At 37.3% G+C, this 17,501-nt stretch overlaps 1 protein-coding gene across 1 annotated transcript in view; it reads left to right on the top strand.

Annotated features, from left to right (window-relative positions):
- rab21 (RAB21, member RAS oncogene family) overlaps positions 1-17,501 on the top strand; it is an 86,041-nt gene that overhangs the window by 49,877 nt on the left and 18,663 nt on the right. Inside the window, exons 2-3 of the mRNA XM_039761919.1 lie at positions 491-550; positions 4,327-4,434. Coding sequence (XP_039617853.1) covers positions 491-550; positions 4,327-4,434 — 168 coding nt within the window. The remainder of the gene's footprint in view (positions 1-490; positions 551-4,326; positions 4,435-17,501) is intronic.

Below are 17,501 nucleotides of genomic sequence, written 5' to 3'. Positions count from 1 at the left end.
TGCCTTTGCTTACAAACCCTGAGTAACAATAAACATAAAGATAAACTGATAAAACTGAAAAAGAAGCTATATTTTATCAAATTGTAGAAGAAATAAGTATTTTTATTGAATCACCATATGTGAAATTGAAAAATTTAACACATTATATTACAATTTACATTTTGTCAGAGTTGGAGTCTCCAGTAACTCAGTAATTGCTTCCAACTCCATGACTCTGACTCCTCAGCCCTGGGGAGGAGGGAACAGTTAGGGGATTTGGAAACTTCTATTATGTAATTATGTTTTTCACATAACTTTGAAATTTTATGGCATGACACTTTTTATAGCAGTGGTTCAGGGGCAGGATTATAATTTTACAATTTCATAATTGCAAACCTCTATTGGAAATGTGTGTTGAGGAAGGTATACAGTATGGTATGTTTTATGTGATTTGGTCATAATGATTGGTACATAGGAAATAGAAAAATAACAGGGTTTCTTTCTTCTGCAGGCATCGTTCTTAACAAAGAAATTGAACATTGGCGGGAAGCGAGTAAATCTTGCAATATGGGTAAGTTGTTTTATTTCACCTTCATTTGCAGTTTATTTTTGTTGTTTGTTCTTCAAAGAGTACAGACTTAGTGATTTTGCAAAACCTTAGAGCCGTAATGCAATAGCAAAAATAGTTTAACCCCACATTTTTGCTTGTATATGTAAATGACATATGGTTTACCAGAGCAATTTCATATTTGCTTAGTATTAAGCAAATCATGACAATGCAAGTCCATTAACATTATACCTGATAAACAGCAAACTGACAGGAGAGGAGAAAAACACAAAAACTCCAATAAACAACATCACTGGAAAATCTAAAGCCCTGGAGGTCCATGGTTGTAGAATGTAAATTCCGACGTAGCCCCAGTACTGATGGCCTGGGTCATAAAACCCAAGTATATTTGTAGTTGCTTCTGTGAAAAAGAAAATATAGCAGTGACACGACACCACAGCAGGATATCAAATTGAAAAATATAAATGTGGCAGTTCGGAAATAGTTCAGAATTATTGTCACACTAGTACTGTTGTGCAGCCAAGTAACAAAATGGTAATGTACACGAATGTTCAGCAGCTCTTGTCAGGGTATGTGGGACTAAAATTGGGGCGTATTCAGCCTGGATTTAAAAGCAGAGACCAAAATACCATCTTTTGTACAAATAGTCAGATTTTTCCATGGCTTTTAAGGCCAAAAACTTGATAACTGTTGTTTTATTGACACCTGGAATCTTTCATGGACCAGCATCTTTTGAGATTGTAATATATGCTCTAGCTTGCTTGTAATGTTCAGATACAGTATGTAGGGCCAAGGCCATTTAAAGCTTTACACACACCAATAACCCTCAACATTAAAACCACTGGCCTAATATTGTTTAAGTTTGGCTCATGCTGCCAAAACAGCTCTAACCTGTCGAGGCATAGACTCCACAAGATCTCTGAAGGTGTCCTATGTTATCTGGAAGAAAGACATTTACAGCAGATCCTGTAAGGTACTAGGTGGGGCCTCCATAGATCACATTGTTTATTCCGGCACATCCCGAAGATGCTCGAGTGGATTGAAATCTGGGAAATTTGGAGGCAACTCAACAACCTGAATTCTTAGTCGTGACCCTCAAACCATTCCTGAGTAATTTGTGTAGTATGGCAGGGTGCATTATCCTGCTTGAAAGAGGCCACTGCCATCAGGGATCAGGGGCATATGTATATGTATACATTTATCATGCAGAGCTTTAACAGTTTTAGTAAGTTAGTGTGTGGCAGTTATTTTTATGGCATAGCAGGTAGTGCTGAATAGGCCAGAATTTCATTGAGCACTTTGACAGTAAAGGACAGCACTTTGCACTGCTAAGGCAAACCCATCTCAGAATCTGATTGTAGAAGCTCAGTGATCCATGTGATCCCATTTGCCTTTTCTTTTGCTACTGAATGAATGTAATGTAATGTGTAGCTATTATCCATTTACTTTCTGTAGTACTGTTCCCTTCTGTTTATCTTTTCAGTTAAAATTGACTTTTGCTGTACATTCTTTAACATAGAAAACACTTTTATAAAAAGCACCCCCCTGTTTTCCCTAAAGCACTGCTGCCATTCATTAACTTTTATTATATCTTGCATTTTTAAATGCTTCTGCATTTAAAACAATGACCTTTTTCTGGGTAAAGTTCATTATATCTAACCTACTCTGACAAGCATTCAGTAAATTCAGCAATAAGTGATAAGATGAACTGGAATTTGAACTGAGAACTGCACTGAAACAGAACTGTCTTTGGTGTTTCTTTTATTTAAGTCTATTTCTGGAATTCAAATAAGATACATAAATACTGCAAAATGTGGTGTATTAAATATGCATTTTAAAATTGCTTGCTTTTGAATATAATTACACAGTGAGAAGCAAAAATATTTGGTCATTGAGGTGATATGGGTACAAAATTAACTACAGAACTGTTTATGATTGAAAAACAAGAATTTTTAAAAATCAGATTAAAGCAAATACAGATCATTAATTATTGGTGAGAAACTGCATTCCCATGTCCACTGTATGGAATATTTTGAGAAAGAATTAAACCATTAGAGGAGTAAGCAATTTTCAATGAGCAGGCCTTCTAGGGAAGACCACAGCAGCTGATGACAGGAGTATTGTCAGAGGTAAGAAGAAAAGCCCTAAAATAACATTCAAAGATATAAAAGACAGTTTACAGGGTGCAGGGCTGAAAGTGTCAGAATTCAGATGACTTGAAGTAGATGGCTACACTACAAGACCTACAAACCTGTCGTCAGCACCAAGAACAGAAAGAATAGGCTGGAATCTGCAAAGAAGTAGAAAGATGAGCTAGGAGGGCTCTTGAACAAAGTTTTATGGACAGATGAGGTAAAGCTGGGAAGGGAAATGTGTGGAGAAAGAGAGGGCCTGCAAATGATCCTAAGCACACACGTTCGTCTGTGAAGCATGAAGGAGGAGGAGGCATCAATCATGGCTTTGGCATGCACAGAAGCTTCCGGAACTGTCTCACTGTTTTTTTAACTGATGGTGTAGCAGCTGTATGAATGCTGAAGTGTACTGATAATCTTCCAAATAAATTCTTCCAAGCTTACTAGTTGGAGGTTCAAATTGCAGCAAGACAATGGCCAAAAACATACTTCCCGCCTAACCAAGAAGTTCATCAGAAAGAGAGTGAAAAGATATGACCTGGACGAGTAAATCTCCTGATTCACACTCCATTGAGAATGCATCTCATCTACTGAAGAAGAAACTGAACTCAGAAAAGCCCCAACTTAAAGAGGCTGGCTGTCCTTAAAGCTTTACAGAGCAAGCCAAATGAAGTTCACAAGAGTCTAGGGATATCGACCGGTCACAGACTTGACGCAGTTATTGCCTGTAAGGGGTATGCAACCAAATACCAACTTTAACTAACTAACTTTATTTGGCTTCAGATTTCATTTGTCCCAGTTCTTCTGCATAGCTGGAATTAGGGGACTAAACACCTTTTTTTTTTTTTTTTTTTAAATATTGTTTGCATATGTAAAACATTGCCCAGAAATAAAAGCCAGCATTCTGCCCTTTAGTTTCATATTCTTCTTTTCACCAGAAAAAGACATTTTCAAAAACAACTTAAGATTTTTTCACTTGTCTTTTTGATATTCTAGAATTTCCTTAAGTTTGCCATTCCTTCAATTTAAAAACTCTTTATCTGATAATTTATTTTTAGTTAACACATGATATCTTTATTCTTTTTCTTTGTGCTAGTTTTCTGTTGTTTTGTTCATGATTGTGTTTACCTCATATGTCTTTAGTATTTCATGATACTTCACAAAGATTTGGAATCCACTTCTGAGTGGTAACCCTAAAAGAAGGCGGGAGACATGATTGCTGTATCTGGAGTTAGTTTTAGTGGCTGTAGAAGCACCTGAACCCATTATAAAGGCAGAGCTGTATGCGTTTTATATACTGGATTAGCCCGTGATGTTTTAAAGTGAGGTTGCTTGCAGTTTCTTTTAAATTGAAACAAAAATGAAGGGGTATGTGGGTTTTCTGTTATGTTTTAATTAGTGGTCTGTCACATCACTGGCCCAATAAGCAAGTGATGTTATGTAAGTACTGTGGGCAGAAATAAGGTGGTGACCACAGTGAAGTTTTGAAAAATTTTTTGTGGTGCTCAAAAACATTTAATAAAATGTCTCCAAGAACAAACAAGACCTATTAAGAATTAAACCAGAATGTAAATAAAAAGCTTTTGTTGACCCTGAAAGGGTGTATTCTGTTAATGTGTTGTTTTTTTCCTCTCTTGATACTTACAGGATACTGCAGGTCAGGAAAGGTTCCATGCTCTTGGTCCCATTTATTATAGAGACTCCAATGGAGCGATATTAGTATATGACATCACAGATGAGGACTCATTTCAAAAGGTAAGAACACATATAAACACTTCAGTGCGTAACATTTTAAAGAACACAGTCCGCACCCCGTATAGTTAATCTGTTTTGTACTTGCTAATACAGTTCGGGGATGCAGGGAATCAAAGCCAGTCCTGGCAGCGTTGGAGGACACACATTTCTTGCACAGTAGGCCAATTTAGGGCTTGTTTATACTTCACGCTTAGAATGTGTATGTCCCCGCATCATGGCTGCCTTGCATTCCCAGCATTCTTTTGACACATCCTCTGAATCCTCCTCAGAAATTAACGCGACACATGCGTGAGTTGCAGTACCAGCAGAAAATCGGGGGGTACAGTGTGCTAAAATTTTGAATGTGGCATCCGTGTCTCTGGTTACTATCTATATGTGACAGAAAGTCGCTATGCGGATCCTTAGAGATTGATGTGCACGTTTCGATGTGGTGAAGCAAAATACCGACATACAAATGCATTTGTGGTGCTTTTATATTCAAGCGTAACTTATTCCCGATCGTAATGACCTGATACATTTTAAAAGTCTCGCACACCATCTTCTGTGCCATCTTTTTTTTCTAGGGCTTCCTATGGACCTGACAGCAGCGGCAAACAGCAATAGATTGCCACACAGAACACATTAAATGTATGATATTCCAACTCTCTGCACATTTAAAATCCTAAGATTTATACTTGATATCACTTTCATGATGAAATGCATTATAAGCAAGTATGTATGTTACATATTACAGATAAATCGTTAATTTAATTTGAATAATGAATACTGTTAATAATTACACTCATGCGGGTGACACGGTGGCAGAACAATAGCACTGCTGTCTCGCAGGGAGTCACGTCGTTGGTATTCTTTGCCTGGAGTTTGCATATTTTCCTGCTGAGTTTCCACAGTGTGCTCCGGTTTTCTTTCAAAGATGCCCATCTAGGTATTATTTCAGCCTCGTGCCCAATGCTTGCTGGAATGGACAAAACCCTGGATTGATGGATTTAATCATTAAACATCCTTTTCAGAGATATTCTGGTAAGGTGTCATCGGAATTTAATGGGTGTTCCAGGCAATTCACAACACAGCGAAGCCAAACCTGTTCTCACCGTGATGATATCTCGCACTGCCACCTAGTGGATTCCTCCAGATTTCCGTAAAATACGCGCTCAATTTTAACCATTAAATGCTTGCATAGCAGGAGTGTCCACTGCAGCATATCCTGTTTTTATGACCTGCATTTGTAATACCTTATCCATCATTGTATCATTAAAGGCAAACATCATCTTTTAAATATCTAATCTTTTATGTTCACATATTGAGAATTGCAGCCATATTGAATTTGAGATTCATGATAAATCTAGATGTTAATTCTGATTTATCTGTTGAATTTCTTGTCTTTTGTAACATCAAGGGAAAACTCCTAACTGGTTTTTAATTTACAAAAGATGAGAGTTGGATTGGATGAACCTGACATTGTAATAGATTTTGCTTGGATTGTTATATAAACATTACTGGTAATAAAATGTTACACTAGCTGTTTGTCCTTATGATAAAAGCATTTACTGCTTGACTATTGTAATATTTTAGGTAGAATTCTCAAGCTTGACAGTCCTGTCGTTAATCAGTACTTTCCAAAAGGCCAGGCCTGTGTTTATACCCTAAAATACTTGAAGTACCAATAATAAATACCTCAGTCTGCCTTGCTTGTCTCTGTCATTGCAAACAAGAAATGCCACCAAGATGATGCGTTAGGATAAATCTATAGTGAAACACGTGGCATGTCCACTGAAAAAGATGAATTGGGACCATTAGGACCAGGAAGTAAATGTTTAAAAGGCAAGACATAATCATAGTCTGAAGGCAGGCACAGGTCAGAACTGTGAGTCAGAATGCCGAATGTCAAAGCAAAATGATTTTTTAAAAAGTCAGAGTCCTCGAAATCTGAACCAGAAGGCCCCCTAACAGATATTTGTTTTGAAGAAGGCCTACGGATGTTTTGGATAATCCAATGACAGGATACCTGATGGCTCACACCATTTTTTTTTTTTTATAGCCATGAGTTTGTGATGTCACAATCACAGCAACAGTACCTGTGATGGCAGTCTGACAGCCTTCAAATCTTTGGCCACCACTATTACAAAATGTACGGGATGAGACACAAAACCCAAAAAATAATAACAATTATACAAAGGTAGATATTCCCAAAAACATAATATATTTATGACAAACTCCTAGGCCTTTTATAAAATGAGAGTGTGTGTCTGCTTCAGAACTACAGTGGTGTGTTTAGTGTGAACCCCTCTTTTTTCATTTCATAGGTATATAAGGAAAAAATGTAAAGTTTAATGATGATAACCTAAAATATATTTTTACATGTGTGCATCTGTACTGTATATATACACTAGCTGTGTTACCCAGCTTCACCCAGGAGGTTTCCTAAGACAGTGGCCCTTGGTTGTTGTGCCATCAGCTAATCAGATGTGTCAGAAGTACTATGCGACTAACTAAACTCTCTTTTCTGCATTCAGTATTTGTAGATTTTGTTTAATGGGTGCTAATATTATTAGTTTTCTGGAACTCCCTTACTTAATTGAACTTGCTACATACAATTGTCCATGAGTAAATCATTCATTCCTGCTGGAGACCAATTTGTGCTTTTCTTAGTGACTGACCTTGGCTTCGTTCTGTTCAGTCTTGGCTTGGCTTCATCAGTTAATTTCAATTTTTTTTTTTTTTTTATTGATTTATGCTGCAAACTAAATGACGATATGCAGGTGGACAACAGTGTTGCCCATTTCAGAAATACAACCACTGATTAAAAAAACAAAATGTAGTGTAATTATTTCATTTCAGGTTTATTACCACATGTGATGTATGCAAAATGAAGTGCACATTTGGCCAAGTGCATCACACCACCACCATCACACTTCATAGATTATGTCAAATATAAGATCTACTGTAGTAATGATAAGCAAAACAACTGAGTTTCCTTTCAAATATATTACATTTCATGTGCAATTATGCAACAGCATAACGTGGTAAAAACAGAACATCTAGAAAGAAAGGAAGATTGCTCTAGGATTTGGCAACACTGCATACACTGTGGTAATGTTTAAACTGACGTGAAGAAACCTCTTCCTGCTGTATTTCTCTGTCACCCCCTGTGCCACTCTTTGGGTACTTCCCCATCACTTCTGTGGCAGTTTTAATTTGCTTGCGCTAAGAACCTATATACCTTTGCGTGGTCAAAGCACTGAGCTGAACAAAGGACCCACTGCCTTAGAATAGCCTGCTTGTTACAACATTATTACCAACAAATACAAAAAACACAGGTCAGATAATTTTTCTATTACATCCCCAAATTTCAGTCGAAGCAGTTTTAAGATTTTGAGTATTTAGTTGTTTCTATGGGGGGAGAGGGGTGTGGGGGTGTTAGGTTTTAACAGAAAATCAAGAAATGTTATATCAAACAACAACCCCCACATGCACACAGAATTAAAAAAAAATAATAATTTGGCTAAAGATGTATGTTTATCATTTATGGATTAAGTTCTCATGCCAAAAAAAAAACCTTTTGAATTTCCAAAGTGGCCATACCTCCTTTAGCAGCTATTATAGCAGGTAAGCATTTCCTCTTTTTGCTAATTGGTGTCTCTTATTTGTTGGGAGGAATTTTTGCCCATTCTTTCTGACAAAATCCATTCAGCTGCCTTGGATTTATTGATGCACTGTTCTGAACACTTCAATAAGTTGTTGGATTGAAATCAGAAATATTTAAGGCTGCAGGGGACTTTTTCCATCCTGCCTTCTTTCTAAAGGTTTCATCTTACTCCTTCCTACTTGCGCAGATAATCAACAGAAGCCAAAATGACTGATCCTACCTGCTTCATTAAAATTTGATACATCATGCCAAGCCATGGGTCCTGTGAGCCTACTGCCTCAACGTATGAATCATATGTAGGTGCATTTTTTCACAAGAAAGATGCACTTTTTAAATTTTTTAAGAGATTCTGCGATGGACTAGCAACCCATCTGGGTGTTAATGCTCAATACGATTGCCTTACAGGTCTTTAGTTGCTCAATACCAGTGTCATCTGCAATAGAGAAAAGATGATTGTGGGACACTAGCCTTAGAGGCAGAGTTTCAAAGAAAAACCCATAGCTGAAACTAACAAATAAAAAAGAAAAGGTTAAAATGGGCAAAAGAACACAGACATTGCCTGGAAGAGGACTTAGAAACACTTATTATGGTTTCTTGAGAATGCCATTTTATTTTGGCCATTCGCCATGCAACCCATGGAAGGACAGTTTACTTGCTTTCTTGAACAGAATAACAGGTTTCAGAGGTGGTAATGCACTTGTAAAAATTTCTCCATTAACCAATTGACATTTAACACTAGAATCTTTGAAGCCTATGAAAATATTCATATGTCGAGCCACCTTAAATTCCCTCAGACCTCCTCATTAGTGTCTTTGTTTTGCAAATGTGTCGATCAGCACAAGCAGCCTGTTATCCCATCCCCCACCGAGGCAACTGAAGTCAAGTCAGACGCAAAATTATCAGAGCTGAATTCGCTTTATCTGGGAGTTAGGTGTCTGGAATTGTATTGGGTACTAGCAAAATACCTGCGCTTCGCAGCGGAGAAGTAGTGTGTTAAAGAAGCAATGAAGAAGAAAAGGAAACATTTTGAAAATAACGTAACATGATTGTCAATGTAATTGTTTTGTCACTGTTGTGAGTGATGGGTGTTACTGTCATTCATATATATATATATATATATATATATATATATATATATATATATATATACACACACACACACATACAGTCTTTGGGGTCGAGCAACTGTTGCTGGGGGTGCCAGAATCCATGAAGGAAGAAAAATGAAAAACATTATTTGTACAAAATCTTTATTTATCCATTCCTAAATAATTAAATGGGCAGGCTATTTCGTATCAGTGCAATACGCTGTTTGTTAAAACGGATGACTCCTGCTCTTACGTGCAAGTCTAACTGGATATTATGAACTATTGTATCTGTTCAAGCTCTATTTAAATTTTAAATAGAAGGAATTTTTATTTAGTCGACAGAATATTATTCCGGAATAAATCAACTCAAACCTTAAATAACTTAGAATATTTTGCTCTCCATAAAAATATATCCTGTCTAAATTATACAAGTTAGAAATAAAGTAAGCGTTAAAAGAACAAACATTCAAATTTCTTTACTCTTATGTAATTTTATATAAAAATAAACTTAAATTTTAAATATCCCAAAAGATTTTGCTCTCCATAAAAATATATCCTGTCAAAATTATACAAATTCAAATATGAACATGGTGCATAACAAAACCTGGAAATATAAATAAAATTTGTTCTTTTCAGCAATAACAAATCAAATCATTCAGTTGTCTTTGCTCATATGTCATTTTATCAGAGCTGGACGCCTGGCATCTTTTTTTGGCAACAAGTTCATTTATGTTTGGTGTGAGGTTCTGTGTTGTGGAGATTCTCAGGATGGACTGCAGGTGCTCATCAGTGAGGCGACTCCTGTGTGCTGTTTTGTTAGTCTTCATGACTGAGAAGAGCTTCTCACACAGATATGTGGTACCAAACATGCACAAGGTTCGAGCCGCATGTAGACGGAGCTGGAGCATTTCTGCGGGAATGGAGTGAATAAACTGTGCGGGCCTGCAGTATCGTACTTTGCCTTCAGTGTGCCATTACACTGCAGCTCAATCACCTCCATCTGAATCTGCACAGGTGCAGTTTCCACATCGACGGCAAATGGGTTGCGAAACAACTCAAAATTCTTTTTTTGTTCTTCAAAGTCACCAAAGTGCCGTGCGAACTCAGTGCGCTCAGTTTATCAGCAAAGTGCGTATTTGGGAACACCGTAGTGCCGACTTGGTTCAACATTACTTGGCAACAGGGAAAGTGGGGCAAGTTGCACTGGTGCATTTGTGTCTCCCATAAAAGTAGCTTCACTTGAAATCACTTTGTGATTTTGCACGGGTAAAAACGTCTGCTGAAGTGTCAGATTCTTCTTTAACTCTTCTGCTTTCTGTATCTTGTGCATTGCATTCAGGTCTTTCAGGTTATCTTGATGTTTTGTCTCATAGTGCCATCTTAGATTAAATTCTGTAATTACAGCCACATTAGCTCCACAAATGAGACACACGGGTTTACCGGCAATGTCAGTAAACATATACTCAGCCTCCCATCGGTTTTTAAAGGCTCTATGTTCAGAATCACCTTTTCTCTTTGGCATCGTGTGGGCTAGCTTCACAATAACTTGCAGCATCATAAGCTAGACTTGATTAACGCGGTAAGTGTTCGGCAAGGCAGCTGAAGTGCTGCATTATGGGATCTGTAGTTTATTGTGTTACCAGCGCTTCATATCCCCGGGCCATTAATAACAATAATATATAAAATGATCTCGGGCGGATATAATTACACGCTGGGCGGATGTGGCCTGGGCCTTGAGTTTGACACATATGGACTAAATAGAACTTGAAAAGATATATTTTTCAAATGTGATCGCAATTCAAATCGAGTTGAGCGCACTACAGTACATCGAGCCTGCGTGCTATTGTGGTTTTGCCTGTGTGCGTCAATAAGTTACCCTCCCCTCGCTCTTACTTTTTTACCATTTATCTAATGAATACACTGAGTATAGCTTTACCAAAACAATCATTGATCGCGAATAAAGTATCCATTATTCATAAAGCTTCAATTGGTGATCTGTCTTTCTGCGTTAACCGCATATTTTTTCATACGTCTCAAACCAAGGGGATGCGAGGCTAAAATGAATCGTGAAGCGCGTACATACTCGGTGCATCCCTCTCGGAATCGAACCTTGGACGCGGCGCTAGAGGCGAAGCCTCTACTATTGCGCCACGGCATGTGGTTTGTCTATTTGAGCGTAGCAGTGTAATTCAGTATTTGTTCAGCACTCTTTGGAACTGTTGCTTTTTGTCTGCACACTGCGTCAGTTCACGTGAGCAGCTGAATATGGTTTCACATATCACTCGCTCGCTTCTAAATGTTTCGCTGCCTTCTTAAATATATAATGTATGTTTTCTTCAGCGGTTTTTGGAGCTCTTCCTGGTTTTCTACGTACTGTGTGATTACGTGGGAGGCGTGATGATGTCACATGAAACTCCGCCCCCCACGGCTCAACTCCATTACAGTATATGCAGAAAAATAGCTTCCAGTTATGACCATTATGCGTAGAATTTCGAAATTAAACCTGCCCAGCTTTTGTAAGGAAGCTGTAAGGAATGAGCCTGCCAAATTTCAGCCTTCTACCTATACGGGAAGTTGGAGAATTAGCGATGAGTCAGTGAGTCAATAAGTGAGGGCTTTGCCTTTTATTTGTATAGATAATGTATTGTTATTTGCAATACATACATTTCATGTGTGTTCTTTGTCTACAATGCTTTGTGTAAATGTAGTATGACAGGAAATGTGAGGCAAGAAATGTTGAACACATAACTAAAACAGAACCTTTTTTCATGTTATAATTGACAAAATGTTGACATGAAGTGCATACTGTGTGAAGACTGAAGTCCATATATCAAATAAATACTTCCACAAAAGGTATAACAAAACATGTGCATTTTTTTTTGAGAATATAACTGAGGAAAACAAAATTAGTTCAATTTACATGTTACTGGCAATGTGGAAAAACTGAAGTCCAACTATCAATCGTTATGAAATAGGCGCATCTGCTTGTTTAGTAATGGACTGCTATCTCATAATCAAGAGGTTGTGGGTTTAATCCCGAATTCTTGCATTTACCATATTGAATAGTGAACTATTATTGTTACAATTATAAAATAAAAACATACATTTGATTTGAGTCTGTAACAGCCGGTGTACATTTATGGTACTTGTAAAAGTTAGAACTGAAGGGTTAAAAGCAGACACACAAATAGAGACAATTTGAATAATTTTTTTTTACTCAAGAATCCAAGAATAAAACTGAATAAAAAAAATGTTCAAATTAAATTTTATTATAGAATAATACTGAATAAAAAAAATCATCAAATGACATGTCGATATGAATGTCCGTGTGCGAGGAAAAGTAACATCTTTTACAAGTACCATAAATTTACACAGGGTGTTGTGAACTCACATTTGGTGTATGTTTTTATTATGTAATAGTAGTAATAATAGCAGCTTACTACTCAAAGTGTTAAATGAATAGAACCTTACCATTGCTAAATGGTAGCATGTCCACTGCGCTATCTGCATAGATCTGAGGTGGAGCAACATTACCAATATGCCATCTGGTTGAAAATGAAATGCACAAACACAGACGTATACGAGCGTCTTTTACTTTGTACCGACTGATAGTTGGGCATCAGCAACATGTCAGTTGAGCAATTTCTTTTTCTTCGGTTTTATTCCTGAATGAAAGCATACCTGTTTTCTTATACCTGTTTCTTTGGTATGTGTGCTTCATTCTTCACACATCCTACGCTTCACGTCAAATAAATGTCATTATTACTATAACATATGAAAACGTTTTCTTTTTTAGCCATGTGTTCAGCATTTCTTGCCTCGCATTTCCTCTGTCATTGTATATTTACGCAGATCGTTGTAGACCCGGAACACACATGAAATGTATTTCAAATCACGATATTTCATTACCTAACACTTTAATCTAATGGACTTGACTATTAGAATACTGAAGGAATGGCTACTGAAAGTAGGGCTTTGTAGTTGTATGTGAGTAATAAATAAAAATTTGGGTGTGAGCGTCAGTAGGCTTTGCGCCCTAGGAACCATGTTACCCAGACTATTCTATAACATTTCAGTTATTATTTATTGCTCTGTTGCTGATCTTTCTGATCATAAAATCGGTCATTACGATTTGGCTCAAAAACTAATTTGCACATCATCATCTCATAACAGGCTTAAGTTTAGAGTTTGGTATTTTTCCATCCATCTGTTTTAGCTCTAGACCAAGAGTTCCCAAACTTTTTTCGGCCGCAGACCCCTTTACCAAAAACTTTGACCCCCTATTCATTTACTTTACTTACTCAAATTAATAAATTTGTACAGTACTCTATTAAATATTTCACTAGATATCAAACTTTTCATTTTAATCACTTGTAATTAATGATTGAAAAAGATAAAAGGACTACGTAATATGGCATTATCTTGTGCAGCATTTAATATCGAAACCAGCACTAACAAAAATTAATGCAAAAAAATACAACCAGAGTTTTTTTTACATTTTTGACATTTATGAAATAAATATGTAAATTCAAAATGAGTACAAATAGTCCAAGCTGTACTGTCTGCATTTTTTTTTTGATTCAGTCATATTATCTGAAGAAATAAACTTTTATTAGCAATTTTGACAGCCCCTGTGATTAAATAAAGTATGTACTTACTTGAAACAGAAGATTTTTGTTCTAACTCGAATAAATAAACTGTGTCATCTGATTTTCTTTTTTGTAGTACTGCTTCTCAATAAATAATTATATTCAAAGTTCAAATCACAAAGAAGTACATGTCACATCAAACAAATTAATTTATAGTATTTTATTAAAACTATGACTGTACAAGGATGATAGATTCTGCTAATATCGAATATCTGTCATCTCGCCCCACCGTGAGCAAGTGCGGACATGCAACGGTTTTTCATGTCCGCACTTGCTTTGATACGTTCGATAAGACATGTTTGTGCTACGTGTATTTTCATGCATTCTTACATGTGACTCTTTTAATGACACATTTTACCTTTTCATTCACAAGTTTGGTATGTAATGTGTTTTTATCAAACAAGTGTTTTTTTTTTATTATTTTACTTCTTAATTAGGTACCTATTGGAATCATAGATATTTTGAAATAACAAATGAATAGCAGTAGTAAGGGGATCTATTTTTGCTGTTGTCGACCCCCAAATTTTTTTATTGAAGCTATCGACCCCTAGAAAGTTTAAATCGACCCCAGGGGGTCGATATCAACCACTTTAGGAACTCTTGCTCTAGACCATCCTCAAGAAACACACGCACAGACAGACACAAACCCATCATCGAGATATCAACATTTTCCGTATCCGGGGACCATAAAACATCAAGATCCATCAAAAACCGGAGATCGAAATTTTTGACGAATCTAAAGCTTTCGCTCCTTCCCCATAGATGATAGGTTATGGTGAGGGAGGGTGCAAAGCAAAAGTCGGTCATTTCAAGTAGTAAGGCTACATTCACGTTACAAGCCTCATTGCTCAATTCTGATTTTTTACTCGGATCAGATTTGCCTGTCTAGACAATTCAAATTCATAAGTACAAGTGACCTGTATCTAACTGTAATGTGAAACAAAAAATGGCATGCATGTGAACTTTGATACATTTGTGCACATCACTAACAAAAATCAAAAACCTATGAGATGACTTGTGCTTTTAAAACTGACAAAATAAAAGTGCTAGTAGATAATATACGCATTGCATTTTGCTCTGAAGGACAGCAAACGGCTTGTCAGTTGTAGATGATTAGGTCGAGAAGACGAGAAAAAGGGCAGACGGCTAGCTTTTGCTGTTTGCACAGGTATTTCTGTCACTGCTGTACAGAGAGATGTGTTTGTTTGTACTGTGTCTCTCTTCCACTGTTGTTTTGCTGTGCTGCCAATGCTAGCTGATGATGACAGCACTCGGCCTATTTGTACAGACAACAAACACATGAATTCCGACATGACCATTTTCATTCTTGGCCATGAATTAGATATGTATACAATCAGGTACCACATATTAAAGTGACTCAAATCTAATTTGAAAATATCAAATCTCTGTGTTCACACAGCCTGAAAACATCAAATTTGTGTCATATTAAGGCAAAAAATTGGATTTGAGTTATTTCAGCCTGTTAATGTGAATATACCATAATAGCCATTGGAAGAACTAGTAATGACCTGGCTTCATTTTTGAATTTATCTCTATCAATCTCGTTCATCTGCGTGTTGGGCTTATTTCTTTTGACAATTAGTAATTGCAATGCATTAGTAGTGACCAACAATAAACTTTGAAGGTGATACTTAAGGAGGAGCATTTTCCAATTTCATGCAAACCAAGAATCTGTTTTGAAAAAAATGAAATAAACATCATGTGATCAAAGAAAGAGAATTGAAAATAGGGAACACTTACCACTTACATAAACTTGGCATAACGCATACTCATATGGCAAAAGGCCATGTCTGAACTGGTTTTAAAGGATCTTACTTTGCTGAAGTAAAGTACATTCAGTCCCTGTGAGTGCCTTCTTTCATGCCAGACATCCTGGGAAGCTATGCAGCTAAAATGTCTTTTAAAAATAGCCTGTCTTCTGACACACTCGTAACAGTGTAAATGCACATGAATAGGGTGGTTGAGTTGTTACTTTTGAAAAGTATGGTGGATAAACTCTCAGTTTAATGTAATGATGTATTTATTTATTTAAATAAAGCTTATCACAGCAAATGACCACAAGATAGCTTCCTTTGTAAAGCATCTGAGGAAATGCAGGATACACAAAAGAACACTCTGAAGCAGTTTAAAGTGTGCCATCAGCTTCTGATATTATAATGGAAACAAACACGACATTCAAAATTTTGTTTTTAACTCTAGAATTCCTGAAGCCTACGAAAAAACTTGTAATCCTGGCCAGTGTCTTCAGTGTCTTTTCCTTTTGTAAATGTGTCGATAAGCACAAGCAGCAAGCAGCCTGATAATCACCCCCATCCATCCAACCCCCCGCCGCCACAGAATGTGCAAAAAGTTCTACCAGCTCAAGCCTTGATTATCTCGAAGTGAGGTACCTGGAGCTGTATAGGATAAATAATATATTGTGTGATGGGCGGCCGGGTCCCATGCCTGGCCGGGACGCCCCGGGAGCAGCCATGGGATGCACTCTACGTCCCCAGCAACGCTTGGTGGCAGCCCTGCTGGGTTATATCAGGGCCACAGGTGTGGGACTTCAGGACTCGGACCTGTTGGGCTCCATTGCCACCACCCAGAGGAGCTGCATGGCTTAACGAGCCTCTGTGGGCTGGAATGAAACTACACCCGGAAGTGCAGCCTAATTGGGCCAGTTACCACCTGGAGCACTTCTGGGAGGGCTACAGAAAGAGCCTACAGCCACTACTTAGGAGCCAGAATCGGAAGAGGATAAGATTGCCTGGGAGGAGTGGTGCCGCTAGAAGGGTGTATTTGTGGTGATTGGTTGTGCTTTATTTCACGTGCTTTTGGAACTGTGTTGTGGCTGGAGGGATTATGGGGAAGACGTGCCCTCCAGCTGAAGAAAATAAAGTCTGTGTTGTTATTTGTACACATGCCTTTGGGTGAGTCTGTGCCGGGTCAGGCGCAACATAGCGCCTTTATCACAATTGCTATTTGAAACACATGCATTTCATGTGTGTTCTGTGTCTACATAAGTGTAAGATGACAGGAAATGCAAGAAATGATGAACACATACCTAAAACACAAACTTTTTCATGTTTTAGTATTAACGACAAAATTTTGACATGAAGTATATGTATGAAGACTGAAGTCTAGATATATATAAAAAGCACTTTCACAAAAGGTACAAATATAAGAAAACAAATGCACTTTTATTCAAGACTATAACTGGAGAAAAAGAAATCTGGGTAGTGTACTGCGTTGTCACAACTGCGTTGGTAGTACAGCTGTAGAACTACTGACTCGTAATCAAGAGATTGTGGGTTCAAGCCTTGTCGCTTCCTAAAATAAACATTTTGTGTAGCGAGCTGTTCTTAAAAATAAAAATAAATAAATAAAATAAAAAAAATTGAAAATTGCGTTTCACGCCAAAACATTGAGTGTGAAAGCTGAGATGCTCACACTCCTATATTATTTTATTCTGGTATCAAACAAGTCTTCTACTGCCTGTAAAAAGTCTTGAAACATAATTATTATGTTGTACTTGTTTTCAAGAAATGCACTACAACTATACCATAGAAGCCTGCTGTTTGCACAAATGTCACACTTAACAGTAATTTGAAGGGGAGGCTGAGGGGATAGGCTGGCCATGCACATCATATTTCATGCTTCCCTGTTGATTTTTGGGATGTG

This window comes from Polypterus senegalus, chromosome 8 (genome assembly GCF_016835505.1).
Source record: "Polypterus senegalus isolate Bchr_013 chromosome 8, ASM1683550v1, whole genome shotgun sequence".
Lineage (NCBI taxonomy): Eukaryota > Metazoa > Chordata > Cladistia > Polypteriformes > Polypteridae > Polypterus > Polypterus senegalus.
Note: the sequence above shows the minus strand (reverse complement) of the source record. Positions and strands in the feature narration are given on the sequence as shown.